Source organism: Mus caroli, chromosome 16, assembly GCF_900094665.2.
Source record: "Mus caroli chromosome 16, CAROLI_EIJ_v1.1, whole genome shotgun sequence".
NCBI classification, from domain to species: Eukaryota; Metazoa; Chordata; class Mammalia; order Rodentia; family Muridae; genus Mus; species Mus caroli.
Window position 1 is genome coordinate 54,746,717 of NC_034585.1, and position 25,177 is coordinate 54,771,893.

A 25,177-nucleotide genomic window follows, 5' to 3' on the forward strand; every position below is an offset into this window, starting at 1 on the left:
GGTGTTGTGGGTAGCTGGCGAGTGTCATCCGACCCTGCGCCCTAGCTACCCCGGTGCTTTTCTGACCGGAAGAGCCTAGTTTATGTTTTAAGCATTAATATTACAAAGGCACTTTTAAAAATATAAATTCCTTACCCATTTTAATTACATTTATATTCTCTCTCTCTCTCTGTGTCTGTGTGTGTGTGTGTGTGTGTGTGTGTATCTGTGTGTCTGTGTATAGGCAGTACAAATGTGGTGATCACAGGACAATTAATGGGAGTTGGCTTTCCCTTTCCATCATGTGGGTGCTGGTGAATAAACCCTGGTCACCAAAACTGGCAGCAAATCTTTTTACCCACTAAACTATCTCACCAGCTCCTCTCCTGCAAACACTCATAAACCCCTTTAACTGGAGTTTTCTTTTTAGCTCCATTTAAGTATCAGTTCTGTCTACATCGGTGTCTACTTTACCAGATAAGAACAAGAAGTAACAATTTTATGGGTGCCAGTGTAGAGGAATCTTATTCTGGCAACATGGCTTGCTCTGGCAAAAGATGACATCCAAAGATGCTACTTAAGAGCAGCGCAGAGTGAGTCAGGAGTGGAGGGTAGTATAATGAGTGCAGTTCAGTTGAGTTCAGGCAATTCAGTGACGTTCAGTTGAGTTCAATGCAGTTGAGTTTGTGCAGTTCTGTTCAGTTCGTGCACTCAGTGAAGTTCAAGTCCTGAGATTCAGAAGCAGTATTTCTAAGCAGAGCAATTCGGTCAGAAGCCAAGAGAAGCCAGTTTGAATCAGTCAGCTTGAAGAGGCGTTTGAGCCAGAGCAGCTGAACTGAACCAACCAGCCAGAGTTTAGAAAGAGCTAGAAAGGGTGAGCTTATTCATCAGTGAGCCTCCGAGACTACAATTACATCTGGCAAATAAAAGTTACTTTTATATGTCAGGACTTTGGGGGCACTGTCCAATAAAAAGGGCCCACAAACCTTCACATCATGAATACCCTACATGTCACAATATGTTCTGGAGATGTCTTTTTATGTCTACATATTTTAAGAAATTATCTTGACTCTAGAGAATTGTATTAACAAGCCTCAATATGAACTGCAGAAAGCCCAGTATACTAAAGCTCTCTGCTCTTCACTGCTAAAGGGAGGCCACCACTGTTGTCCGGGTATTATAGCTATTATCCTCAGGAGATCTGTCCCATAAATGCCCTCTGCAGAGAGCAGCTACCTCTCCAGAACCTCAGAGTCAGTTCTTTCTCAGGCTGATCCTGCTGAAATTGGCTCCTCACTAAAGTCCTAAGCAAGGCTGGGCATCAAGAGGGCTCAGAATACACAGGTTAGAAACAACAACCCTTTCCAAGCAACAACATGAATGGAGATTAGGGAGGACTATCTGTAATTACCAGTCTAATCCCTCTGCCTCCACTGAAGACTGAAAACCACTTCAATTCTTCTATCCAGGGACAAACTGCAGGACTCCACCTTCTACCTTAGCTTGGAGTCCCTAATACCAAAGTACAGGCTTGACTATACAAAACACATAGGATAAGGGCTGCTGGGAGTGAAGGCTACCAGCACACGTCCTGAGACTTACACTGGAGTTTCAACAAAGGATTCCTGGCTCATAAGCTCTAGCTCTGAAGTTGATTCCTGGAAGAGGTAACTCGGCTCAGGCCCAAACTGGGTTAGCGCCATAATGTTGCAGTGCACTGACAGACTGAATCATAGTGTTCCCAGAATGTACCTCCTTATCAGACAAGGTTGTGTGTCACATAGTTATCTAAGGATTGATGGTAGCCATTATGTGCCATGCCACTCCTACTGGTCACCCTTCAGTGTTCAAGTCCTGGATCTCCCACAGACATAATACTCACAGCCAGGAGGGCAAGGAATATAGGAATCAGGCAGATCTCTTCTACAGAGTCCTCTATGACTCGATCCCCACAAAGTGCAGTCACTGCTCATCACACTTCAGTGTCCAATGCTTGTAGGAATCTCATTTCCACTTTCATCTTTGTCAGCTTTACAGGAAATGGGGGTTGGGGGGGGGGAGAAAGGACCTTTACTGGTGGGATAGCTTTCCAGGCCCTTTCAAGGGAAACCTTGTCAACTGGGATCCCACTTTTCCTCAAAGGAAAGAAAACTACAAGGGCCTGTGTCTTTTTCTGAAGCTCACATAGGCTACAGGATATTGGGGGTGCTCCTAGCATGGCCCCTCTCCACTAGCATCTTATGTGCAGCTCCCTAACAATTCTTGCAGGCACAGAATGGTACACACTTTCTGAATTGCTCGTTTTAGAATTCGTTTCTCTCAAAACAAATTCTCCTGTTCTATAAATGAACAGACGCTTCCCACTTTTCAAGGTCCACTTGACTTCAGAATCCGGCTGCCCTGGCTCCTTGAATATGAGCAATGATTCTCAGAATCCTCTGGTGCCCGTGTGACTCTTATCATGCTTCCTTAACTCCATCTTCATACTTAAATAGCTGCAGTGAAATCTGAATACCTAGAGGAAAGAGCAGTGTCATTTCTATTGCCTACCATCCCAACTAAACTGCTTACTCATTTCCAGGTGTTTTCCAAATCAGTTCAGTTCTCACATTAAGTGTTTGGAGGAGATGCTTGTTTCTGTTATTCTACCCTGGGGTGGTGGGGGTGGGGAGTAAGGAAATATACAGGCTCCTAATCGTCTTAGCCACAAAATCAAATAACTGCAACATGTCTGAACTTGTTAACCAAAAAACCTGAACAGGCACTTAGGAAGTAAGGCTAAGACTTACTTCCCTGAGAGGAAGCACAGGTTTCTCTTCAACCAGGCAAAACCCAGAAAGTCACTACAGTGCAGAGTCACAACCCTAGGCAGAACCACTACCCTGTACAGAGTCGCACCCCCATGCAGAGTCACTGCCCACTGCAAAGCCACAACTCCTGGCAGAGTCTCTACTGTGCAGAGTCATAACCCTGGGCAAAACTGCTACCCAGTGCAGAGAGCCATATCGCTTAGAAGATTTACTGCCCTATGCAATACAGAGAAAACCAACTGCGGTAACTATTACAAACCACCTACAATCTTTATTGAGTGCTTTTAGGTATCCTCTTTTCACATTGGCAACACAATACATCAAAACACATCACTCTGTCTTCCGTGTAAGAATCTATGACAGATTCCACTACTGGCCATGCTCCCAATAACCCAGAAGCCTATTTTGTAAGCCTACAATGCTGGGCTCATTATCCCTGACAATCACTGGCCTAGTGGCAGCTACATGACTCATCGCTGACCAGTCAGATAGTAAGGGAATACATCAGAGGCTTTCAGAAAGATTCTGCCCTTGGAAAGAGAATGGTATATATATATATTTGCCCCTTCCTTTCAGCCTAGATACTGACACTGGGAGCCCCAGCTCTGGATGAATTAAGGTTAGAGCAGCTGCAGTCATCTTATATGTAAGAGAAAAGAACCACAGAGAGTCCACCTTAGATTGCTAACACCATTGTGCCACTATTTCAACCCCTCAACCAGATACACCATGAAGATGCCAAGACTGTATATAGTGTAAGTCAGTGGTTCTCAACCTTCTTAATATGGCAACCCTTTAATATGTTTCTTCATGTTACGGTGACCCCCAACCATAAAATTATTTTGTTGCTATTTCATAACTGTCATTTTGCTACTGTTATGAATCATAGTGTAAATGTCTGATATGTAGGATATTTGGTATTTGACCCTTATGGGAATTGTGACTCACAGGTTGAGAACCAGTAGTCTAAACTCAGGAACATTCATTCAGACAACTATGGGTATAAATTGGTACTTCCTGGGATTGTATTCTTTATACTCAGGGGAGCCATAGATGGCATCCTACAGGAGGAACCACAAATAGTCAGATCAGAAACCCCATGTGAGCAATCGTACATCAGCAATCTATATTCCTTGCAGCCACACCCTAACATGATGTGCAAGAGACTGGTGGTAGCAACAGGTTCTGGACTCATGTTCCCTAGCACATTGGGGAATTTGGCTTGGTGATCTGGCCTCTGTCATCTTAGTTTTCCTGTTGTGTGAAATAGAGTAGTCAACACTGTCTTCCCTGTTGTTTTGTTAGACAGGATCCCTTTCTCCAGCCTGCAGAGCCCTAGCTCATATCTTTGCTCAACATCTGCCCAGAGACAGAGAAAACAGGTCGTGGTTGTACTACTGTGATTTCCCCACAAATGACCCAACTGTTGATGGAAAATCACAACTTCCTCTTGCCCTCTGTTCCCTCCACCCTACAAAGGTCATGAGGTAAACAGCCCTTCATTCAGCAGGATGTCGAATGGCGTGTGGATGAGTGGTAGACCTTTACCATGCTCATTGTGCCTCTGACAAGCTTCCAGCCTATTCTTTTTAATTCTTCTATCCTAGCCTCCTGTTCCACCTCGCCTCATAACCAATCCAGTCTGTTGAGCTGACATAATGGGTCCCACTTCAGTGAGCAGAAGGCAGCTTTTTACAGACCATCTCCCATTTAGCTGCCAACTGACTTAGCACAGGTGTTTCCCTTGGAAAGCTATTAATATGCAGTTACTATATAACTAACTAAGCCACAGGACTAAAGCATTCTTCATCTGATGGATGGGGGGTAGGGAGCTAGTTTGTGCACTTTCCATGGAAGCTACAGTTCTGCCATCTCAAGGCTTCTGTTGCTCCTAGCTGGGGAGGGATAAAATTCCACCCAAGAGATTGCAGTATCCCTAGGAGCAGGGCTAAGCTAGAGAAAGGGGTGACAGAGACAGCAAGGAAGTTGGAACCTTAGGATTTGGGCTAGTTTTAAGTGTCCCTGGCAATCTCCTTGAAATGTCTATTTTTGGAGAAGCTCGCTAAGCAATGCAGCAGTGCTCACTGGGCTTGGGTGACAGGAGCTAGACTGGGCTGTTTAGCCTAGTTGACTTCAGAACCTTCCATGCCTCAGAAACACTTGGGGACCAAAGAAATGACAGGGAAAGCTACTAAAAAGGACTGTCATTGTGCTTCCTTTGTCCTTTAAATAAGACATTCCTGTCATTACATTTTTTGTTTACTTTGTTTGACAGAGAGCCCTAGGTTCTTCCTTTTTCCTATGTGGATACTGGAATTAAATCCCTGATGAAAGGCTTGGCAGAAAACACCCATATCTCCCAAGCCATCTTACTAGCCCCAGGACTTGCTGTTTTTAAAGGTGAGCACACAGTGACATAGACAACAGGTAACACCTCTCATCACCTTTCTAGCCAGGGATGGCTGGGTACCTGAGTTTATCCAGTGTTATCAGAGGTTGTTAGTAAATGTTTACTGGTCAGTTCTGAGGGAAGAAGAAGGAAGAGACAGGCTGAGAGGCTCTATGTCTCTAGGGAAGAGGTCAAGCTTCCAGCTGAGGCTGCTAAACTTGGAGCTGGCAAGAGATATAGCTTTCCCTTGCTGGGTCCCTGGCTCTAGCTCATCATTAGGTACAATGAGGCATTTTCTATGGCTACTTGAGAGATCCATTAAACGGGGAGGTGGGGAGCTTCAAGGAATGGTACATGCCCTTCTCCCATTCTTCCTCTCTTCTGACAGGAATGAAGATGTGAGAATAAAGATGTGATGGGTTGAACTCTAGCTTGCGTGTTGGCCCCTAAAGAGGAAGCCATGTACTGAGGAATGGCAGGATCCAACACAGAGTGGCCTTTGCCCTGATGACCACAGAACTGCTGAGACAGCCCTGCATAGTACATGCATGTAAACAAACAGAGACAGACAGACAGACGAATGGATGGATGAATGGACAGATGGATAGATGGAACAGACAGATGGACAGATGAACTGGCAGACAGATAGAAGAAGGGAGAGGGAGAGAGAGAGGTATCTAACTTGTAAATATAACCGATTTTTCTCCCTCACAGATTTCTTAGTCATTATCATCATGGTAGGAACATGGCAGCATCCAGGCCAGCATGGCTCTAGAGGAGCTGAGAGTTCTACATCTTGTTCCTGCAGGCAAAAAGGAGAAAACTGACAGCTAGGACCAGGGGATTAAAGTCCATGCCAACAGTGACACCCTTGCTCCCACAAGGCCACACCTATTCCAACAAGGCCACACCTCCTAATAGTATCACTCCCTGTGGGCTAAGCATTCAAACACATACGTCTATTGGGCCAAACCTATTCAAATCACCAAACAGAGGACTCCACCAAAGTAGCAGGCTTGCTTGATGAAGTGCTCTGAACCACACTAATAGAGTCTCACAGAGCTTATATTTGAAACAGAAAAAAAAAATGTGAAAGTGGATAAAATGAAGGGGAAAGGTTCTGTTGGATGAATTTGGCACAGGCTGAGGGGAGTGGGAAGATTTGTAGTAGTGCAGAGGAAAAAGTAGGCTGAGCCAGACCAAGTCAGTAAGAAAGAAGAACACAGCTAGCTAAGGCACAGACAAATGGCTGAAGACCTCACTTTGCCAGAGATATCCTTGCAAAGCAACTGGAAAAAAACCTCTAATAGTAACATAAAAAAGCAGGCAAGAATGGAATTTCCAGTCACTCACTCTCAAAGGTGATAGTTTGTATGTGCAGAACAATCACAGATCCCTACTGCAAACCCTTACAGGGTTTGTTCTTGCACTTCCCTCAGACATCTGGGCACTGGAGCCACAGCACCCAGTTCTTTTCCTAGCTCAGGCATTTCCCAGATACCGCAAGTTGTCTATCTGTCCAGCCTTACTCTCACTGTTGGAATAATTAGAGAAAATTGTCCTAAATAAGCCAAACGTCTTCACAAATCAAAACTCTATAAATGAAAGCTATATAAAAGTAAGCTAGGTGGGGTGCGTGCGCACTCGCGCACACATGCACAAACATGTGATGTGTGTGTGTGTGTGTGTGTGTGTGTGTGTGTGTGTGTAAAATACTTGATATGCTCTGGGTGGTAGTTGTATACACCTTTTAGTCCCAGCACTCAGGAGGCAGAGGCAGGCAGATCTCTAAGTTTGAAATCAACCTGGTCTACAGGGTGAGTTCCAGGTCACCCAGGGCTATAAAGTGAAACCCTGTTCCAAAAAAAAAAAAAACCAAAAAACAAAAAACAAAATCAAAAACCAAAAGAAAACCCAAAAACCAACCAACCAAATAAACTCTTGAATAAAAATAAAAATTGAAACTTCTCAGTGGGTGGCATTGTTTTGAATTATAAATTATAACAAATGTCAGTAAACCATAAACAAGAAAAAGAGAAGCTATCAGGAACCTGTTGGCTACGTGCAGGAAGTGTGGGAGACTACCATGGATGGAGACTCTGTACTCATTAGCAGTCAAGTGAATTCATTCTTTAGTACAAACAGCTTAGAGGTGATGGATGGGGGTTACAAATGCCATGGGTGGGAACTCCTGTTCCTCCTCATTAAAATACTCTACAAACCTCTGAGCCAGCCAGTGCTGCAGCTCCTAAGTTCACTTCATAGTTTGTTTCTTTTCAGTGGAATAAGAATAGAGATAACTGTTGGATTTTTAGCATCGCACACATTCAGTAGAATCACCCAGAGTAAATGTTCTTTGCATTTCTTGAGGCAAATACTTTGAGGCACTTTCAATAGCTGTGAAAGTCAGAGAGGCCGGGCGGTGGTGGCGCACGCCTTTAATCCCAGCACTTGGGAGGCAGAGGCAGGCGGATTTCTGAGTTCGAGGCCAGCCTGGTCTACAAAGTGAGTTCCAGNGGCCAGCCTGGTCTACAAAGTGAGTTCCAGGACAGCCAGGGCTATACAGAGAAACCCTGTCTCGAAAAACCAAAAAAAAAAAAAAAAAAGAAAGTCAGAGAGAAGGAAATAAACTCACCTGTCAAACTCGTCAAAGAGATCACAACTCTGCAGTTTTGAAAGGGCCGAGCTGAAATATGTCTCTGAAAAACAAGTGGAGAATTATAAATAAAAGGAGAAACACGCCTTCTTAGAGGCAGTGGGTCACCAGCCCCCCTCCCCAAACACATTTTAAGTACTATTGCCACACTGGAGTTAATCAGTAGAAAACTTAACAACTTATTTGTTCACAGTGCTCGAAAAGCACACTCACGATAGTAAATGTTCTCAGGTTCCCCCCAAGAGTGATAACAAAAAGTAGCCATATCAAATGATTCTGAAACTAACCATAGAATTCAGTGAATTTCAAGCGATCACTCAAAATCTGATATATAGGGTATGTGTTGTATACACACACACATATGAATGAATGAATGAATGAATGAATGAATGAATGAAAGACAGGGTCATATGTATTTCAGGCTGGCCTCAAACTATAGCTGAAGATGCCTTAAAACTTTGGATCTCTCTGTCTCCACCTCTTGAATGCCAAAACTATAGGTCTGGGCTGAAGTTCTTGGTTTATGTAATGCAAGGAACTGTACCCAGGATTCCAACCATGTTAGGTAAGCACTGTCCCAACTGAGCTATATCCCTAGCTTTCTGCAAAATATATTTATAAATGTGAAAATGTCTAACACTGGGTCAGTTAAAAAAGTAAAATCCCCCAAAATCATAGTTCTATCACCACTGTGTCTTTAGTCTCCCCACAAAACCTAGAAGTCAAAGCTATGTAAGCCCAAAAGCTCCCAGTGAGCAGTGGGATGATGGCTGTGTTGCTAAAAGATTGAATAATACCCTCTCAATTTAATGAAAATAAAATCTACTGATAAAATTAAAATATTAAAGATATAGGCAAGCGGTTCTCAACTTGTGGGTCACAATTCCTTTGGGGGGAAGGTCTAAAAAACCTTTCACCAGGGTCCCCTAAAACCATCGGAAAACAGGTAATTATTCTTAATAGTAGAGAAATTACACAGTTATGAAGTAGTAATGGGATAACTTTATTACAAGGGATCACGATAACATGAAGAGTCACAATATTAGGAAGGCTGGGAATTCATCTAGACCTTGCTGATAAAATAAATAAGAGGAAAACCGGGGGTAGGGACATGTCTCCATCAGCACAGCACTTGTTTTGCAAGTATGAGACCCTAAGGTTAATCCTTGAAACCAGCATACCTAACATGGTGGCCTGTGCTTGCAATCAGAGCACAGGGCAGGCTGTGACCGAAGGAGATTGGGACAATCCCTGAGGCTCACTGGCCTGTCACTCAAGCTATCTGCTGAATTCCAAGCCAGTGAAAGACCATTTCTCAAAATTCAAATAATAATAATAATAAATTAAATTTTAAAAACTACCATTTTAAAACTAAATTAAATTTTAAAAACTACTCTTTGGCACTACACTGCCTCTAAAAGAGTGTTTTTGTTTAAAATGTTCATCCTGTCCACAAGTCATATCTCCTGGGAATCGTTAGGAAGCAAAACAAAACACAACACAACACAACAACAACAACAAAATGTGTCTCGGATCAAACAGGCTCTCAAATTAACAGGCAGGGTAAGAACACTGAGACTCACCAAAGGTCTTTATTCCATAGGGCAACGGAAAATTATTGGTACCGGACATGGCAGCAACCTTTATAAAGTCAGCTCTGCACAGAAATGGGTAAAGCTGGGGAAATCTGAAAGGGAAGAATGAAGCATGGTCCTGTCAAACGCCTGCTTGGCTGTCAGCCGTCTAAGCTCACAACTGAAACTCATGGCCGCCAATGGCCTGGGCTGTGAAAATAGTTTTTAAAGAGTTCAATGTAAAATGCTAGATAGAAGAGCTATGCAGTTTTCAGGTATAGGGACCAACATTACATCACAGTGTAAGTTAACCACGCTTTCACAACAACTCCGTGTGGCAAAGTGATGGCCAAGAAGTTATGTAGGTATCGCTGCTAAGCCATTCCAAGATTTTAAGGTGACATAGGCACAAACTGTACCAACTGTAAAAATGAAGATATACGTAAAGTTAAGCAAAGTTAGAGAACTCAACTCTGCCCTCATGTCATTAAACTTGATTCAAGAAGAAAAATCGCAGACATCTGTCCTCTTGGTACATGCTCTGACTTCCAGATGTGGCCTGTGACTCCCCTGGCTCTCCTGGGCATAAAGATAAAGATAGGGAGAGCCACGGTGGAGTCTGGCACAGAATACAGTTCATAAACACCTGTTTAATAAATGGGTGGATAAACTTTAACTCAGCATCAATTTTTAAGGGACCATTGTAAGGTAGGAAAAGTGCGTATGTGTGTTATTAAAGAGAGAGTAACAATCTTAACACTACCACTAATTCGTTATTTTCTCCCAGCAGAAAGACTACGACGGGGCTACAGGGCAGGACCTGGCAGACTTTGCTGCAAGCTCTACACAGGCACTGTCTTACTTCATCCAACGGCTGTGTGCTCATATTTAAACATGCAGGAGGAAACCAGAGTGAGGCTAGACCTTTACACGGCTGCGTGACAAATGGAAATAGCAATGGAGCAAAACCGACATGCTTCCAATTGTAATCTCCTTCATTACAAACTGGCATTGCAAAGGAAGCAGGTAAGAGCATAGTGTTCTCTGACCAAATGTATGTCCTCAGCTTTGGCACTGGCAGTGACAGCGGCCTCGGAGGCGAGCCAACCTGCAAATGTCATCTTAAAATTGGTGCTGATTCTTCAAGTCCAGGATCTACACCAGGGAGGAGGAAGTGCCAGGTCTCCAGCTTCAAGCTTGGGAACAGACCCAAATCCTCCCTGTCTTCTTAAAGAAACCAAGCTGTCATACGTGGCAATAATGGTAAAGGGTTCTCTTTTTCTGAGCTGGTCAGAGTGATATGACAATAACAGTAGCCAGTAACTAGCATGTGTTTGCAGTCAAACCTCTATTTGTTGCTTACATTTATGTTCTAAATGAAATGATTATTTGGCACAATATGTCAGACATAGCAAGGACCTCGATGTGTATTAGTTTTCCTGGTGATAATTATGAATATCACAATATGTACTATATAGATTAAAATGTCTTTTCTTACAATGCAGCTCTGCAGTTGTTACTCCTACAAAAAGCTTGCTATGGTTAAGTACGAGCAGTGAAGATCTTGTTTGGAGTGGGAGCCGTTAGCCCACAAGCGACAACTGAAATTTGCACTCAAGCCTGACTTTGAGATTCTCCCACACAACCCAGCTTCCCAAGCAGGGCTTCTTTGGGGCTCATCTCCTGGCTTCACTCTCCCTCTTTCTGAGGCGTTGTCTTGCTCATCCTCAGAGAACACTGCACAAACGACAAGCACACGCCTACCTGTCCCTTTAACTGTGATCTTAGATTCCTCAGTCAGCAGTCCTGAACAACTAACGTAACCTGGGGGAGGGGAGTCTCAAATACTGGGTTAGACAGTTAAACACACCTCACTGAATTTGTGACCAGTTTTGCTATCTAAAAGTGTCGGGGCTGGAGAGATAGGTCAGCGATTAAGAACACTGAGTGCTCTTCCTGAGGTCCTGAGTTCAATTCCCATCAATTACATGGTGGCTCACAACCATCTGAAATGGGATCCAATGCCCTCTTCCTGGTGTGTCTGAAGGCAGCCACAGTGGACTCATAAACATAAAATAAAAGTGTGTCGCCTAGCCATCTATCCAAGTAGCAGCGCCTGGAGACAGCAATGGTTGTAGCCTACAATGAAGAAATCCTAATAAAAATTCGTGATCGTGTTTATAGTACATGAGGAAAAAAGCCTCAAATAACAAAAGTAAAAAATAAAGTGGGAGAAGAGGTAGAAAAAAAAACAAAGAATAGTTCTTTATTTTCCGATCAAATGCAAGTAGGCCTGTCTAGTCTCCCCTGAGTGAGAACAGCCACTCCCATGCCTTTCCTATACTCAGAGTGCTGACTAAACCCACAAGAACAGACTATTCAAGCTCCTTGCCCACTTTCTTACACATGCAGGGTCTACCATGTACCAAAGTTTGCATGAAAAGGACAAAGAGTGTGAAAAAAATGACTACGAAGACACCTTGCAAATGTTCGATGGCTACAGGTTTTTTTTTTTTTTTTTTTTTTTTTTTTGGTCTAATTTTTTACCTCAGAAGATCGGCGAAAGCTGGCTTTTTAAAACAATTATTGACATTGTTTCTAGTCCTCATTTCTTCAGCTGGGAACCTAAGAGACAGAAACAGCGGCAATGAAACCCCAGGAGTCCTGCCCAAGGAGGAATGTGTACCCCAGGAACCCACTGGGTTCCACTGCTAACCAGCTTTGTAGGCAGAGGCCATGCATGCACATAGTCCCATGAGTGCACACATGCACCCCCCTGCTGTTTAACACAGACTTCTGCAAATCCTACACAAGCTTGGAAATTCACAAGTGAAAGTCAATGGAGAGTGGGAAAGGCCATGGTGACCTTTAGGGTTGGAAGTGATTCATGGAGACCTAAGTATTGGGTTACCTCAGGGTGGGAGTCAAACCCACACTCTAGTTTTAGAAGACCTCAAAGGCCTTTGAAACCAAACCCAGCCCAAGTGCACATGGCTTTCATCCACAAGTCATATGTGGGACACCTAGTGACAGCAGACTGGATACTCCTGACTGAGTAGCATCAACAGACCATTGTCTCAGGCTGTCACAAGTCACACCACTGAGAGCTAGATCTCACTGCCCTAGGTTCTTGGCTTCCTTGGCTCCTGAATAGAGTACTTGTCTCCACAACTTGAAAGGGTATTGGAAAACACAACAAGGAAAGTAAATGGGAGGAGGGGTGGGGGATGGGAAGAGCCAGGGAAGAGCCAAACAGTTTCACGAAAGAACTCACTGGTCATTGATGAGGTACAGAATCGATGCTTTAGAAATTAATTTTAAAAAGTGAATGAGAAAAAACAGTTAAAAATTAATCAATAGGACTCAATGTGAATAGACTGAACCTTTTATAGACCAATCATTTTCTTTTTTGTTTTAAGGTGTAAAATCTCCACAATTAGAACTAGTAAGCTACCGAACAAGAAGGATGTAAGTCCTTATGTAATAAGATATTTTGAGAATTCTGCCATGGCAAAGACCCCTCCGTTTATACATAACAACACACAGATGTGGTCAACTATCACAGCGAGCTGCAAACACTGTATTATACTCAATGAGCCTGTTACTTCCTGTCTAAGATTAGGAAACATAGAAGCAAAACAATGACAGAAAATAAACAGCGGCTTTAGAATATTAGGAAGACAAACTTTCGGTGGTTTTGAAGTCAAAGACAGTCCCTAGTATATTTTTCCTTTTCATTTGTATGTGTTGTATACGTATGTATACAATACATGTATACGTATGTATGTCACATATGTGTAGATGCACCCATGTGTGTGCATGTATGAGTGGAGGCTCTAGGTTGACATTGGGAATCTCCCTTGAACACTCTTCTTGAGAAGGAGTCACTCACCCAAACCGAGAGTTCACTACTACTGTACTAATCACAAATACTTGTTAGCCAGCTTGCTCTGGGGAATCACTATGTCATCTGTGATAGGTGAGCTCCAATATCCACTGTGCAATCTGGGGGTCCAAACTCCTGTCCTCATACCTGAATGGCAAGTGCCTTAGCCCCCGAGGCATCTCCTATTGGTTTTTGTGTGTGTGTGTTTATGTAGGCCAGGGGACACCTTTGGGTATGGTTCATCCTTAACTACCATCTACCTTGCTGTCTCTAGACCATCTCACTGAGAACCTAGGTCTATGGATTAGGCTAGGCTCAGTGGCCAGTATGAACTACCACACCTGGCTGTTGATGTAGGAGGTAGGGATCAAACTCGTGTCTTTATGTCTGTATAGAAAATATTTACCAGTTGAATCATCTTCCCCGCCCATGTAACTGTCTCCCAAGTACAGGGAACAAAAGAAGCCCTGATTGAATAAAGTCCTAAGTGAAAGTATGCTTTTGAAATAGACACAGCCACACATGGACCCCATTGCTTCAGACTCACAGGGTTTGGCAAGGCTTTCCTTGGGGGACTGATTCTGTGTGTCAATAGTATATGACGACAAAGGTATCCACCATAGCTTTCTCCTGTAATGTGTATGGCCTGAAGACTGTTCCCCTACAGAGACGGCTCCTATAAAGATAATTTTGACCTGTCACTTTGATCTAGCTGTATACCCTAAACCCTGCCTCCTGGCTTACATGTATGTATAACCCTGCCTTCTTTTCTAGCTGTATACAATAACTTGACCTCTCATTTCAACTGTATACGCTAAACACATTGAGTTTCCAGGGTGCTGAGGCTTCTCTAGCAGAAAGCCCAGACACCCAGTCCTAGCTTTCTATCCATATGTCCATCTGCCTGTCTTGTCTTTGTTTCCTTGATGGCTCCATCAGGTCCATCCTTGAACACTATGCAAGGCCTTGGTACCCCAGCCTCCCTTAAACAGCTTTGAAGGAAACAAGGCCATAGCGCACACGCACATTAGCCGTGATCTCCCAGGTCCTGTCAATCATTAATGTTCATTGAATTTAAACACTCTTCAAATTCTGATGACAAAAATAGTTATACATCCGAAGTCTTCTTATTATCATCTTTATCATTTCCTCTGTGATAAAACAGGATGTATAGAATCGTAGAATGGTAGGTAATATAATCTTGTGGCATTTGGAATTAACTAAGAGAGATGCCTTTGGGTAGGTATTAAGAGCATTTCTGGTAACGATTACTTGAGGGAACAAGACCCAACCACAGAGTGGACGGCACCTTCTGCCAGGTAAACCCAGGTAGAAAAAGATCAGAGGGAAAAAGCAGCAGAGCTCGCTTGTCCTTTCTGCTTAGGAGTGTGTCTGTCCTTCACTGACGTAGACTCCAACTTCTGTCTTCCAATGTGAACCAACACTCAGCAACTCTGAAGGATCCTCCAGCTTTTCATCAGAGGATTGCGTCTGCAGAAGCATCCGGCTTCTCAGACTGAGTGACTACATGATCTGAGCCTCTCTCCAGCTGTCAGATAGCCACTGTTGAAGTATCCAGCCCCTACCATAGAAGCCATTCTAATAAATCCCCTTTTATCATGTATGCATGTTCTATCACTTCTATTCTCCTAGAGAACCCTATTAAAAATAGTAACAGAGCGAGCATTTTGCTCTTTCTTCATTTCTTCTATTAATAGGAGGTGGCAGGCATGAAGGGAGAGACTCCTGTGGGATGATATTCATTAAATTCTTAACCATACTTCAAGCATTTAAGTCTTAAGGCTAAACCTGTAGGACCAAACCACCCACCTGGAATAAGGTTTCCTTCCAGTAGTATTTGCCCAACTTTATTCCACGAGAAAGCACTACCATCCTTCTTCAGTGACAGAAATACAGAAAACAGAAACATGGGAATTTTTTCCATCTCTTAGAAACAACCTAAGATCCACTGAAACACTGACAAAGCACTGATCTTCTGTGTAAGATGGGAAGTCATGATCTGATTTATTTGGATTGAATTGTGTACTGACATCCATTTACGAATTAAAGGTCAACTAAACTTTATTCTTAGCCAATGGACTGAAATGGGAAGTATGAAAAACACACTTATAAATTTCTCTGCAGTATGCCTCAACATTTTTAAGTATTTTATATCAAAACTACTTTGAAATACATACTGCACTTTTAAACAAAGGAAACTAAATGTAGAGTGTATATGTTAGCAGTAACAACTTAAAACTGAGTCTAAGAACTGCTTAATTCGAGAAAATGAACTATTGTATAGACGTGGAATGTTATGTTCTGAATGAAGACAGTCAATATTGTTGCTTTACTGGGGACTTAGCAATAGGTTGAGACTGGAGGAGGAAGCTCAGAGGCTAAGAGAACATATTATACCTGAAGAGGCCCTCAGGTCAGTTCCCTGAATGCATGGTGGGTAGCTCACAACCATCTGGAGATTCAGCTCTAGGGAATCCAACAACACCCTCTTCTGACCTCTATTGGGTATCTACACATACATACATAATCACACAAAAATATGTACATACATTCACAAAATTAATTTTTTTAAGAAATAGGGCTATCTAACAGGTTTTTTTTTAACCTTAAAAAAATCTCTCGTTGTATGTCTGTATGTGTGTGTTTGTGTTTGCATGTGTGTATGTATGTATGTGCATGAATATAAGGGTTTGTGTGTGTGTACATGCGTGTATGTATATTGCATTGTGTGTGCCTGCATGTTTGAGTTGTGTATTTATGCATGTATGTATATGCATGTGTTTGTGCATGTGTGTGTACAAGTGTGAATGTGCCTGCAAGTTTGTGTGCATGTATGTATGTGTTTGCATGTATACATGTGTACATTTTTATATGTATATGTGTGTATGTGCAAGTATGTGTGTGCATGTTTGTAAGCATGTATGTGAGCGTGTGTATATGCACATGTATGTGTGCACAACCATGTATCTGTGTGAACATGAATAGGTGTGTGTGTGAGTTTGTGTATGTGTACAGGAATTTGTATGTCTGTGTGTGTGTATGTGTGTTATGTTTTTGTCTTGCTGCTCTACCTTTCTCCCTGATTCTTTTGAGACAGTTTCTCACTAAACCTGGAACTAACTCTGATTTTTGACTAGCCATCACTAGCAACCTTCCTGTATCTAATCCATCCCTCCTTCCCAGGGTTCAGGTTACAAATGCCCAGGGTCCTGCTTGGTTTTCACGTGAGTTCTAGCAATCTACATCCAGGTCCACACACCTGTGCAGCAAGGGCTTGGCCCATTCGGGGCCAATTGTTAGATGGGGGGACACTAGTTGAGAAGTCATGTTTGCATAGTAAAATCTGAAACTTACCAATAGCCATTTGTTCCCCACAGTATACAGTATAGTACATAATAGAGGAAGATGGAACTCAGGAATATGGCCACCAGATACCCTTTCATGGCTGGCCTGCCTGAAACAGAGTCCAAAGTGAGGGGAGATGAATATGCAGAGGTCTTCCACGATGGTTCAAATACATGAATTAGTAAATAAATCTAGAGAGAGAGAAGAGAAAAAGACATGGGTCTATAACATTGCAAATGTTCACCGAACATAAAGAACACTTCTGTTTATTCTCATAAGTAGCCTCCCAACATAGGATACAAGTTTTCAACAGCCAACAGTTTTGTAGTATCAAAGCTAGATAGAGGCTTCCCTGAAACTTTTTCATGTTTGGTAAAAGAGTAAAAACTTGTTTCAAAAAACGGAATCCATACCCAAAACCTTTCTTCAAAAACACTGAAGAATATCTTTTTTTTTTTAATTGATCCTTCTTAATAAAAAGTATATGCTTCAAGATGTGAATAACCATTTTACTCCCTTGGAGCCTGAATTGACTTCAAATATCATGAGTAATAGTTTCAGAGCTCATTTTCGGTTTTTAAAAATCAGGAAAAAAAAATGTTGAAACATTTCAACTTTTAGATGTTCATATTGGACTTTCCAACATCACAGCATAGGCACATCCAGTTTTGTTTTGGATTAGTGTGTTATTTATTGTACCTTCATAGTCAGAAAAAAATATAGTCGGCAATCTTCTCTAGCATATAAACATATACACAATAATGTATGGAGCAGAAAATATAACCAGTGGTTCTCAACCTATGGGTTGCGACCCCTGTGGGGCTGCATGATCAAAGATCCTGCAAATCAGATGTTTATATGATGATTCAGAACAGTAGCAACATTACAGTTATGAAGTAGCAACAGAATTTTATAGTTGGAGGTCACTACAACATGAAGAACTGTTTTACAAGGGATTGCAGCATTAGGAAATTTGAGGACCACCAGAAACATCTGAAGTATGTTTGCTTGGTACCCCCTCTTCATTTCTTCAAAAACAGACACGAAAAACTCCTGCTATGTGATTAAATGCAGAAGACAAGTAATACCTAGTTCTAGAACACATCTTTTGATCTCAGTGCATTTGTCCCTTACAAAGGTCCCAAATGATCTAAATGACTGCACACACCAGTCCTTTCTTTCTTATCCGTATTTAGCAACCTCAATGCAAACACCTGAGTACACAAAGTGAGCTCAGGCTGGAATCATTTGCAATTTCTTCTAAGAGGAAAGTAAGTGAAAGGAAGGAAAATAAGTTGAAGTGAAAAATCTTTGTATTTTAGTTGTGTATGTGTTTGTGTGTGCACATACACATGTATGTGTGCATGCAGGTAGAAGCCAGAGGTCAAGCTCAAGTCCCATTCCTCTTCAGTTATCGTCCTTTTTTTTTTTTTTTTTTTTGTCTTTTGTCTTTTTTCCTAGGCACTGTCCAGGCTAGCTAGTCTAAACAGCCCCAGCGACCTTCCAGACTCTGCCTTCTGAGCAGTGGTAGCACACATCTTTAATCCCAGCACTCAGGGGACAGAGTCAGGCAGATAGATCTCTGTCAGTTTGAGGTCATCCTGGTCTACAGAGAGAGTTCTAGGACAACTAGGGCTGCACAAAGAAACCCTGTTTCCAAAGCCTAAAAAAAAGGGAGGGGGCTACCATGCCCTGTATTTTAAATGTATTCTGAGGGTGGGATTCCTGTCTTTTCCTTACGCCTGTATGGGAAGTACTTTACTTCTGAGCTATTCTCTTATCCCCCAGCTAAAAATCTTAAGCCAGTTTTTGCCTTTGTAAATGGAACACAATAAGTAAAAATTAAACCAGCTGTGGTGATGCACGCCTTTAATCCCAGCACTCGGGAGGCAGAGGCAGAGGCAGGCAGACTTCTGAGTTCGAGGCCAGCCTGGTCTACAAAATGAGTTCCAGGACAGCCAAGGCTACACAGAGAAACCCTGTCTCGAAAAACAAAACAAAACAAAAAACAAAAAGTAAAAATTAAGTTTTTTTGTTTGTCTTTCTAACAGAGGGTCATCTTAAGTATCACGATTGTCCTGGCTTTCTCATGGCTGAGACTCCCTGGTGTGGGAAATTTGCTACAACTCTAAACTGTAATGACCACCTGACTCCATTTGCTTGCGACTTCTGAATGTCAGGCACCCCTCCCAAGTACCATTATAATAAATTAGTTTCAAGTGACAGGCGAAGAGTTAGGAGCATAAACTTTAGTCTACACACACACACACACCTGTAATTGAGTCTGTGTATTTCACCTGAGGGTGGGGGCCTTAGGTCAACCAGTTCACTTGTATCTGAATGCCCACACATGTCTACAAGCACACTCTCAGTGTCAGCAGATTATCACACTGTCCTAGAAAGCAACTGACCACGGTAGAAGGTTGTCAAAGAAAAAAAAAAAATACTTAAAACAAGCCTTTACATTTCTGCTCAAAATAACATGTCATGTAAATAAATGATAAAGATATAATTTACTACTATCAGCAAAACTTTGAAAATATAGTTACAACTAAGAGCCCTAGAAAAAGTTGTTAGCATTTAGCATTCAATCTGCTTCTTTATCCCTTAGGTCATACGCTTAGGGGTAATTTTATAAAGTACAGCATTATGTGTAAGTGAGAATCTTGTTATTGTCTTGTTTTTCACTCACTAATGTGTGGTTCAACTGAAAACAAGGAAATGTTAAGAAAGAAAATGTTCTCTGTTTTCTTTCCTTCCCAAAGTAAAATAAACCTGTTTTTGAAGTGGTGTTGTACACAGCACTTGAAAAAAGGAAACTTAGGAAGCTTAGGTACTTTCTAGAATTTCGTGGCCAACTTTAAGCTTTGATATGCAAGGTGCAAGGAAGGCCAGGGCCAACCAGGATATCCTGGTGATAAACATGCAGGTCCCTCTGTTTGTTCACAGGAAAAAGCTTCCACAAATAGACTAATTCTCTAACTATAACACAGTACATGGAATGGACCATGTTGCTGGGAGCAACAAAGGAAAACCAGCCAGGATTTTATATAGGATATGTGGCTTCAGAAAGCCATAAAGGCCTAGAATTTAACTTCCACAGAACAAGCAAGTGCATTTTAAGAGCTTGGCATTAAACAGGAAGGGTAGCTGATTTGGAAGCACAGGCGTTGATCAAACCAGAGAGTCACAAACTTTCACACATGGACTGGGGGCTTCGAGGAAGTCAGAACTCACCTAGAGGGCACGGCATGAACTTTTCCTGTGTGGCAAAATAAGCTTTAAAAATGGCAACCCTTTGGGCTGGGAGAAAGGTTCACTCCATGAAGTGTTTGCTGTGGAAGCCTGAGGACCTGTGTGCTGATGTCCAAAAAAGCTGGATATGGATGCGCTTTCTGTAACCTTACCACTTGGTGGGGATGGAGTCGGGAAACTCACCAACCAGCCAGTGTAGCTACACAGATGAACTCCAGGGTCTCAAAAAATAAGGAAGAAAGTGATGGAGAAAGATACCTAGTGTTGACCTCAGGCCTGCTTACACATAGAAGTAAGTACCTCTCCCTCCCCCTCCCCTCCTCCTCCCTTTCCTCTCCCCTTCCCCCTCACACACAGTTTTTCTTAAGACAACAGCTTTCCCTTCTCTTCAATAATAAAAGAATGCACTGTTTGTACTGAGCTTCTAAATTCACAAACAGCCAGTAATTGTAGCCATGCCCAACAAAGGCTACAATAAGCTTGCTAAGTGGCTATGTGGGTATGAGCCTCTTGATGAGAAAGGTTGTCTCCCATCACACACTTTAAGAGAAAGAGTTTAGCCTGACCCTTAGAGATCTCTTCCAATGCCACCCTGCCATCTCAAGATAAAAAGCAAGAGGAGAACCTGAAAGGGAGAATTGTCATCTGAGACTTCCTCACTGTACGTGGTTGTTCTGGAAGTGCTGATAACAGGAAAGAGGAGCTATCTCTGGAGCAGAAACCAAGGGTCAGTACCTGTCATGGTGAGATGGGAGCCACGTGACCAGATTACCACCCTGAACGTGAGATTCTTAATGCCTACAAAGTTTGAGGTTTGCTGCTCTGGGAGTGACTATAGAACCATGAAGTAGGAAAAGAAAATGATTGGGTTTGTTGAAGTATGGAGACCACAACAGATGGTTCAGTAAGTGGCCCAAATATGGCTTCATGTTTGCTGAAAGAAGGCACGACCTGTCATATTTCACTCCCAGCACAGGGTCTGTCACACAGAAGTTGATGAATAGTTGGGTGTTGGATTTAGTTGCAGATATCAGAACTCAATGTTCTATGCTAATTCTTCTCTGTAAATTCCTTGCATGTGGCACCTGCCCAAGGAATAATGATGGCATAAATTCATTGAGAAATGAGCACTGGTATGTATGTGACAAAACATCTGGGAAAGGAAGCCGGTGTGTCATCGTTGCTTGCCACCCTGACAGCCACCCTCGGAGGAAGTGGTAAGCTTGCACCATTGCTATTTTAGGAGGAAAAAACTGAAGGGCTGAGAGAAGTTTCCCACCTGACATATAGCAGAACCATGACTCAAACTGTATCTGTCATAACAGGATCTTTATACGCATCGCCTCTCCCAGAGGCACGCTTCACAGATGACCAGTTCTGTGCTTCTAACACCGGATCAAACATTACAGAGTGTTTCTATAGCTGCCAATTCCACCCATTTCTTCAACAGAATTATCACAGCATCAATTAATAGAGTGGAAAGTTGACAGTCTGACACAAATTCTGCTGAAATTTTTATTCTCAACCCTTTTCCTTCCAACCTGCCCCTCCCCATCGTACAAAGCAAACCCTATAAAATGGTACTAGAAAAGTGGTCATACTTTTCTTTGGGGGGCCTCTTAATATTTTCTCCAGCCCAAGGGAGCTTGCTAATCTCAACTGCCATGAAAGAAAAAAAAAGCATGTTTGTTCAACAACAGTAGTGAAAACAAACTCCCCAAGTACAAAAATACCTTGTGGGTCTTGAAATCAAGATCATTCACCAGCAGATCTGAAACAGCCGTGGTGTTTGCTTTTACCAATGCTGAGCATTTGTAGACCCCTGCTGTCTGGTTTCTATGGCTCCCTTTCTTCTTGGCCTTTCTCCAGGGGCTTCTGAATATCCAATTGTAGACTAAGCTGATCTTGGTTCAGGAAAAGGCAGGCTGCAGAGCCCAGAGTTAGCAGCTCAGCTCCATAGCTTGATCAAGTTCCTGCAGAGTGCATTCTTTTGCCAAAGCTGGTTCCCACCAGTAGGTACTTACAATACATCACTCTTTTCTAATATCTGAATTCATTTATTTATATTCTATCTCACTTGCCCCTCCTCCCTGCAGCTTGGCAGCCAAACTTTATTTTTATCTCTTCTAAGTTACTAAGGTCCTAAACCATGTCCCTGTGCTCTCTGTGTTAAATGAAGCCTTCTTGTGCTTTCCGCTTGGCCACTGATATATGACTTAAGGGTTCACACTAGGCCTGATCTCATACCCAGAGTGCTGATGCAAGACCTAGTAAGTTACATATTTGTGCAAATTAGAAAAGAACACCCCACTAGCTCCATGCATGCCTGTGGTGACCCAGTACCTATGGTTTTCGACACAGGTAGGCTTCAGCTGTAACTTTCTCCTTCGTCACCCCTCCAGTCCGTCTGTGGCTCACCTCTACATCCTGGTCCAGGAATGCTGCTGATCCATGTGTCTATTCAGCCCTCTGCTAATCCTCAGCTCACTTAACACTCGTTCAAACTGCCTGGAATGAGGTCAGCAGCGCTCACATCCTTCCCCTTTATATGTATTGCTCAGTTTGTGACTGTTCTCTGCAATTACATGCCCAAGTGGGAAAGAAAAACAAAACAAAACAAAAACAAAAAACAAAGCAAAAACAACAAAAGAAAACAAAACAAAAAAAACGAAAAGCTTGAGTCTACATTAATTTCTTACATTTAGATCCAGCCCTAAGCCTGAGCCTCCAAGACCCAGCCATCTCTGTTTAGCCCAGGACTTACTGGAAACACTGGACCCCACTTTGACAGATGGGAAAGCCTCAATCTTTAACTCACAACCTCCCTGTGAAGTACAGTCCTTATTACTTTACCTGATGGTCCATCCCAATGTTCAGGGATGGCCCTCTTACATCTGAGATCCTTGATCCTCTGGAGCCATGTAATTAACAGAATAGTTTATTATGCACACAGTAAATGCATAGCATGGTATTAAACCCTTTGATATGTAATAATTAAGTCGAGAGCTTTAAAATACTCTATGAAATTGTTAATAATCCTCAAAGCAGTGGTCAGAATACAAACTGGCAACTCTCTGATTTCATAGCCCACAATTTTAAACTGTGTATTAGTAAAACCATAATAACTGTATTTTTAACTATTACACAATGAACTTAGAAATCTATAATAACAGTATTTTAAGGTGTAACAGTATGAGCGTAATGGTACATTTTAAATCTAGAACAAAGACAGACTGGCAGGTAGCTCAGTGTCAGACTGTGTGCTTATTAGCATGCACAAGGCCCTAGATTCAATTTCCAACACCACGCACATAGAAAGTAAACAATGTCATGACGTACGCTGAATAAATAAATGTTTATTAAAATACACTGACTCAGAAATACTAACCTATCAACCTATCTCACAAAAGAGATACTTGAAGGCATTGGTGGAATTTTCTGCTACGAATATCTGGAAAATTTTCACTAGGCTATAATTAAAGAAACAAAGCACAGATGCATGATTATACCAAAAGAAACTGTTACTTTAAATGTTGTTATTTGCTACTACTAGTTGACTACAAGATATTAATATGGGGCTGGAGAGATGGCTCAGCAGTTAAGAGCACTGACTGCTCTTCCAGAGGTCCTGAGGTCAATTCCCAGTAACCACATGGTGGCTCACAACCATCTGTAATGGGATCTGATGCCCTCTTCTGGTGTGTCTGAAGACAGCTACATGTACTCATATATATTAAATCTTAAAAAAAAAAAAAAAATAAGATGAGGAAAATACCTAAAACAAGTGCTTGCTGACAGGAGCCTGTTATAGCTGTTTCCTGAGAGGCTCTGCCAGTGCCTGACAAATACAGAAGTGGATGCTCACAGCCAACCACTGGACTGCACACAGGGTTCCCAATGGAGGAGGTAGAGAAAGGACTGAAGGAGCTGAAAGGGTTTGCAAGCCCATAGGAAGAACAACATCAACCAGCCAGATCCTCCAGAGCTCCTTAGGGACTAAACCACCAACCAAAGAGCGCACATGGAGGGACCCATCCATGACTCCAGCTGCATATGAAGCAGATGATGGCCTTGTGGCACACCAATGAGAGGAGAGGCCCTTGATCCTGTTAAGGCTCTATGTCCCAGTATAGGGAATGCCAGGGTGAGGAGGCAGGAGTGGGAGGGTTGGTGAGCAGGGGGAGGGGAGATGGGATAAAGGGTTTCCAGAGAGGAAACCAGGAAAGGGGATAACATTTGAAATGTAAATAAAGACAATATCTAATTAAGAGAGAGAGAGAGAGAGAACCACCTACAAATAAGCCTATAGAAAATTATAATCTGAGTTTTATCCCCTCCTCCCCAAAAAATTAAATTTTGAGTAGTTTCAACTAACTGTCCCCAACTACCAAAATTATTTTGAGTAGTCTCAACTAACTGTACCCAACTATGTGAATTCTGACCAATTTCTAAAGCCATGGTTATTTTTCTTCTTCCCAGCAGCAAGGCACCATCATGTATAATTAAGTTTCTTTGTTTCCCATCCACCATTTCTTTGGCTAATGCACTAATCTTCGGCCACACTTGCTCTTCTCTCAGTCTGTGCAGAAAGCCTGTGCTTTGCCAGACAGATTTCATCATGCGCATATGCAGACAGCCTGTTTCATCTACTTGAATGAAGGCTGTCATTGTCAAGGCAGATGACCAAACCCCCTCACTCTCCTAACCCCCCTTACAGGGAACAAGTTCACGGCAAACATGAAACGGAGAGAAATCGCTTTCAGCAGAATTTTTATTTTTAATAGCACAGCTGGACATGAAAACCACTCAGCTAACGGCAACTTATTGGGTGTTAAAAATAAATGAACTAAAGTTCCTGTTTTTAGAACTCTCACTCCATTACACAAACACAAGGAAGTGTTCAGGAGACTTTGCATCCTCTATGTACTCCTGCTTTCTCTCAGGGGCCCACTTCCTTCCCTCCCTTTTCCCTCCTGTCTTCCCTTCCCCCACTTCCCTCTTGTCTCATCGCCTTTCTCCTCTTCCCCCTCCTTCCTTTTCTCTCTCTCCTCCCTCTCCCCTTCCTCACCCCTTCTTCCCCTCTCTTAACCCATCACTTAATTTTTTTTTTTGAGATAAGAGTTTCTCTGTGTAGCCCTGGCTTATCCTGAAACTCACACCCTGTTGATCAGACTGACCTCAAACTCTGAGATCTGCCTCTGCCTCTCTGCCTCCTCTGCCTCCTCGAGCTAAGATTAAAGGTATGTGCCACTACTGTCCTGT

At 42.4% G+C, this 25,177-nt stretch overlaps 1 protein-coding gene across 5 annotated transcripts in view; it reads right to left on the minus strand.

Annotated features, from left to right (window-relative positions):
* Positions 1-25,177, minus strand: part of St3gal6 (ST3 beta-galactoside alpha-2,3-sialyltransferase 6) — a 66,724-nt gene that overhangs the window by 7,711 nt on the left and 33,836 nt on the right. For 4 of the 5 annotated variants that reach the window (XM_029470277.1, XM_021184849.2, XM_021184850.2 and 1 more), the window contains exons 3-6: positions 16,670-16,851; positions 11,956-12,033; positions 9,418-9,521; positions 7,814-7,877 (exon numbers count right to left, since the gene is read on the minus strand). In XM_029470277.1, the coding sequence (XP_029326137.1) occupies positions 7,814-7,877; positions 9,418-9,521; positions 11,956-12,033; positions 16,670-16,758 (335 nt within the window). In that variant the 5' untranslated portion in view covers positions 16,759-16,851. Of the gene's footprint in view, positions 1-7,813; positions 7,878-9,417; positions 9,522-11,955; positions 12,034-12,682; positions 12,711-16,669; positions 16,852-25,177 lie in introns of those variants that run through there. The other variant, XM_029470278.1, reaches the window with a different exon arrangement.